Source organism: Cynara cardunculus, assembly GCF_001531365.2.
Source record: "Cynara cardunculus var. scolymus isolate 2C chromosome LG 14, CcrdV1, whole genome shotgun sequence".
Classification (NCBI taxonomy): Eukaryota; Viridiplantae; Streptophyta; class Magnoliopsida; order Asterales; family Asteraceae; genus Cynara; species Cynara cardunculus.
The window spans coordinates 1,172,466-1,177,437 of NC_037541.1; the positions used below are offsets into that span (position 1 = coordinate 1,172,466).

Sequence of the window (4,972 nt, forward strand, 5' to 3'; positions counted from 1 at the left end):
GGGGATTAAAAAAAACAAGGGTAAATTACATTTTTTTTTTGTTACTGTGATATGTTGAAAATTACGGATTTTGTCTTGATGGTTTTAAAATTTTGGTTTTCATTCTTATGGCTTATAATTTTTTTCTATTTTAATCCCTAAACTCGAAACATTACTTTTAAGTATGAATGACTAAAATAGTAATAAACCAAAAACTATATAACAAAAAAACAATAAAAATTAAATTATAAAGATGTAAAAGGTAATAAATTATAAGGAGAAGGATAAAAATATAAAATTTCCACAAACCATAAGGACTAAAAATGTAATTTACTCAAAAAAATATCAACCACAAAATTTTTTTCCCATTTTATTTTACACGTGGCGCATCACTCTTGGTTAATGTTAGATTTTCTGGCATAAATCTTATCCGATAAAAAAATAACTTAACAAAAAAATTAAAAATTAAAGAAATATACCAAATTTCATGATTTAATTTTTCTATAAATTAAACCTAATATTAACATATTTTTATTACACAAATATTTCTCTTTATTTCAATACTCTCATTATTTTCCAAATTCCAAAATTTTCAGTTTCTTTCAATTTTTTTGCTACAGATCCAAACTTCCCAAGAAAATTAAATTCTCAACATCCTGAATAACTCTGAGTATCACCCAAACACACTATATGAAAACTCTGAGTTTTTCATCTATGATATCAGGTTTTCTATCCCTGAAAATGCCCAAACACCGCAAAAGAGTTAAAGAGGCGATAAAAGAAAAACCAAAGATGATATAGTGTTATTGTCAGCATTGATCTACGTTAGAGAAAACCTACTCGAAGCAAAAACCAGAAGAAATAAACGTTTTGGTCACGAGCGAAAGAATATAATGACAAAAAACTCAAGCAGGAAATGCAGAAGAACAGGACATCATTAACATAAATCAAATGAAAGGTCGTTTTGTACAACTTAACGAAATACGAAAGCACAAGTTCTTTGCTCAAGTTCAAGAGACTATCAGAAAAGATGTTGAACGGGCATTTAGACTATCAGAAAAAATGAAAGAGATGCACACCAAAATTATTCTAATCCTATTGAGTTTCTTAACAACATGCCCACAAATCCACTACAGAAGATAATGGTCAATCAACTGAATTCTTTACTGAACGGATCTCAAACCTATCTCGTTATATGTTTAACAAGGAACAACTTCACAATAGGGAAGCTCACAACGCTCTAAATAGTTATTTGATTGAGCATATATGACAAAATACCGGTCCAGATAATTAATTACGGTTATTTATATATTTGAAATATGTAATTTTGTACTTATTTTTGTAACTTGTTTTATTTAATTTCAATTGTATGTTAAGTTTTCTATAATTATAATTATGTTTTAAAATATGTAATAGTCTGTTTAATCTATTTTATATATTTAAAAAATAATATTTTTTATAAAATAATAATTTTAATTGGATTTATCACGTTAAAAGAAATAAGATTGAATTGGAGTTAAAAATTATGTAAGTCAATACCATAAATATAAAATTAATTTGCATTAAGTTTACAGATATCTAAAATTACATTTTTCGTCCCTAAAAATTGTTGAAAATTGATGGCATTTAATTCATTTTAAAAATTACGATTTTTATTTTTATGGTTTTTAATTTATTGTTGTTTTTATTTATATAATTTATTGATTTATTTTTATGGTTTATAATTCGTTTTTTTAGGCTCGTTTGGTTTGCGGGGTTACATTAAATTATGAGGGATTTAAAATTGAATTCAATTTCAATCACATGTTTGGTTTGAAGAATTTCATGGTTTTAAATCCCGGGTTTTTCGTTTAAATCCATAACATATAATTTTGAAATCCCATACAAGATTTTATAGGATTTGTATATATATATATATATATATATATATATTAAAAACACTTGTATTGTAAAAATCAATTAATAAAAATATAATATAATTTACTTCTATAATTACTTATAATTTGTTCTTATAAATTATTTATGAATAATGGAAAACAATTACATCCTAAATCCTACAAACCAAAAATGTCAAAAATTAACCACAAGAGTGGTGCCTGATTGGTTTGAGCTTGGGCTCCAAAAGTCAAAAGTGTCTGGAGGTCCCAGGTTCAAATCCAAGGAGGAATAAAAATCCCCTTGTGGCCACGGAGGTTCGAATGCGGTGACTCCGGGCTACCCGCAAAACAGGAGGTAGTCCTACAATTAGTCGGCTCGCATAACGGGTTGGATATCCAGGTTAATAAAAAAATGTCAAAAATTCCAAATCCTTCCATTCCATCAAACAAGATGTTCTTTAGTCTCTCATACTTAAAAATGGGAATTACCTCAAGAAGGAAAATAACAATAAATTGCAAATCATAAAGATGGTAAATTACTACTTCGAAATAATACAGATGAATTTCTCGATTTGTAACAAACTGCAAAGACTAAAAATGTAATTTACTCTTAAAGAAATGCTTGAAGGTGTATGTGGCAACTGACAAATCAGATTATATTTTCATAACGTCTTACTAATTATTTTGAGTTTTATGATTAAGTTAATTAAATTATTGAAATTAAAAAAAAATATCTTGAAAATTCACAATAATTGTGGCCTGAAAACACCACATAAAAGCACAAACACAAAAACCAAAACTCAAACCATCACCTTTGCTATAAAAGTCTTTCATTTTCCAATCTCATCATCGAAGAAAAATGGATCAAATTAAGCACAATTACATCCAAGGCGATGGGTTAAAGCTCCACGTAGCCGAACTTGGGTCGGAATCATCACCTGTGGTGCTTTTCCTTCACGGATTTCCCGAGATATGGTACACATGGCGCTATCAGATGATTGCCGTTGCAAATGCTGGTTTCAGAGCTATTGCACCAGAGTACAGAGGTTACGGACTATCTGACATTCCTGCGGAACCCCAAAATACATCATTTGATGATTTTGTCAAAGATATTGCCACCATCCTAGCTTCTCTCTCCATATCTAAGGTAAATAATTGTGTTTTTGGGAACTGAAAATATGTGTACTAATTATGGATACCAACCAAATTACCCTTGTTTGTATTGATTCTTAGGTGTTCGTGATTGGTAAAGATTTTGGAACACTGGTTGGATACGTATTTTCCTTCTTTTATCCAGAGAAAGTTGCAGGAATCATAACAATTGGTGTGCCATATATACCCCCTCATGCTATGCAGCGACTCCAAACCCTCCCTGAGGGTTTCTACATGAGAAGATGGCAGGTACACACTCTTTTTCAAACATCTCTGCTTCTTTAAATCTCGAATGTAAATTTAATCAATATAACATAAATCTCTATTAGGAACCTGGAAGAGCTGAAGCTGAATTTAGCCGATTTGATGCTAAAACAATAGTGAGGAAAATCTACATTTTGTTTTGTAGTAGTGAGGTACCTATAGCTGGTGAAAACCAAGAGGTATTAGATATGGTGGAAGCATCGGCTCCTCTACCCTCTTGGTTCACGGAGGAGGATCTTGAGACCTATGGTGCTTTGTACGAGAAATCTGGATTTGTAACAGCACTCAAAACTCCATACAGGTAATTTAGCAAATGTATTATGTTGACATGTAAATGAAATCGTCACATAGATCTCCTATTTCATTTTCAGTTCTATGATAATCATTCGAGATAAGTGGTAAAACGAAAAGCTACTTTCAACATGAAACATCACAAGTAATTTCGTAAGAGCATAAATATGAAACAATAATTGAAATATCAACTAAAATGCTCTCTACAAACAAAAATGTGCATTTCACTGCTTTTTATGTGAAACAATGATAAATTCACAGAATGTCGAAACAATGACCAAAATTTCATTTTATAGAAATTACGGATTATTCAGTATTTCTTTAAGTTTAAAGTCTTGAATTACAGTAACCATGTCCCCAAATAATTCATTTCACGTTGGTCTTTTTCAGTTAGTTTTTTTCAATAATTTAGAAATAACCCGACAGTAAAGTGAGGTTCATGTAATTATTTTGGTCTTTCTGCACCACTGTTTTTATGTGGTCCTCAACTGCATTATTCATCGTAGGTCATTACTAGAGAAAATTGAACATCCAGACAAAGATGTGGATGAACTGAAAGTTGAAGCTCCAGCACTGTTAATCACAAGCAAAGGAGATTTCTCTTTCAACATCCCGGGAATGGAGGAATACATAAAGAGTGGGACCAAGGATTACATACCGAACCTGGAAATCATATACTTACCCGAAGGTTGTCATTTTGTTCCAGAACAATTTCCCGACAAAGTAAACGAGCATTTGCTCAATTTTCTCAATCACAACAAATGTTAGCAGTGTCTACAAACTTCCCAGATCGTTAAAATATGTCAAATATACCGACAATAAATAATTTCAACCCTAATTTATTTCTCTTGGATTTGGTTTGTTGTGCTCAAGAGATCATCATGTGAATACTTTCAATGTTTCAACTTTCCATTATGGTGTAATAAATGTCATCAAACTTTCAACTTCAAATGTAATGAATTATTGAACTACTACATTTATTATATATCAAGATAGTTTTAATTTTACATGTTTTATTTATTTAATTTAAATTTGAAGATATTTTATAATCCTTTTTTTTCTATTTTTAAAAAGTTTTAAAATAGCATAGCTGTTGGAGATGCTCTTACAATATCTCCAATAATTTCTCTAAAATTGAGACAAAGAGATTTTAGCGGATTATTTTTAACAGATTCTTCAAAAACTTTTTTAAAATGAGAAATTAAAAGAGAAAAAGGTGAAATTCTTCAAATTTGGAGAACTCTCAAAAAATGATTACATATGAAAGAGAAATTATTTTTTATTCTTTCTACCAACAAGATTTATTCAAATTATAAAAATATTTTATGAAATATATTAAATATTTTAGCAATATATTCATATATGAAAGTCAAAATCTTCACTTGACAATTTTTATTATTTTGTTTAAT

At 29.6% G+C, this 4,972-nt stretch overlaps 1 protein-coding gene across 1 annotated transcript; it reads left to right on the plus strand.

The window, feature by feature from the left end:
* The first annotated feature begins 2,663 nt into the window (after positions 1-2,663).
* LOC112526622 (bifunctional epoxide hydrolase 2-like) lies at positions 2,664-4,547 on the plus strand. Its single transcript, XM_025136983.1, has 4 exons — positions 2,664-3,003; positions 3,090-3,257; positions 3,338-3,573; positions 4,070-4,547. Exons 1-4 carry the CDS (start codon positions 2,716-2,718, stop codon positions 4,329-4,331), a joined length of 954 nt encoding a protein of 317 aa, XP_024992751.1. The 5' UTR covers positions 2,664-2,715; the 3' UTR covers positions 4,332-4,547.
* Positions 4,548-4,972: the final 425 nt, after the last annotated feature.

Bases quoted from the DNA above. Each gene is read 5' to 3' on its own strand.
- LOC112526622 (XM_025136983.1), top strand. From the start codon at position 2,716: ATGGATCAAATTAAGCACAATTACATCCAAGGCGATGGGTTAAAGCTC. The intron at 3,004-3,089 runs GTAAATAATTGT...ATTGATTCTTAG, and splicing joins CTTCTCTCTCCATATCTAAG to GTGTTCGTGATTGGTAAAGA. The intron at 3,258-3,337 runs GTACACACTCTT...AATCTCTATTAG, and splicing joins TCTACATGAGAAGATGGCAG to GAACCTGGAAGAGCTGAAGC.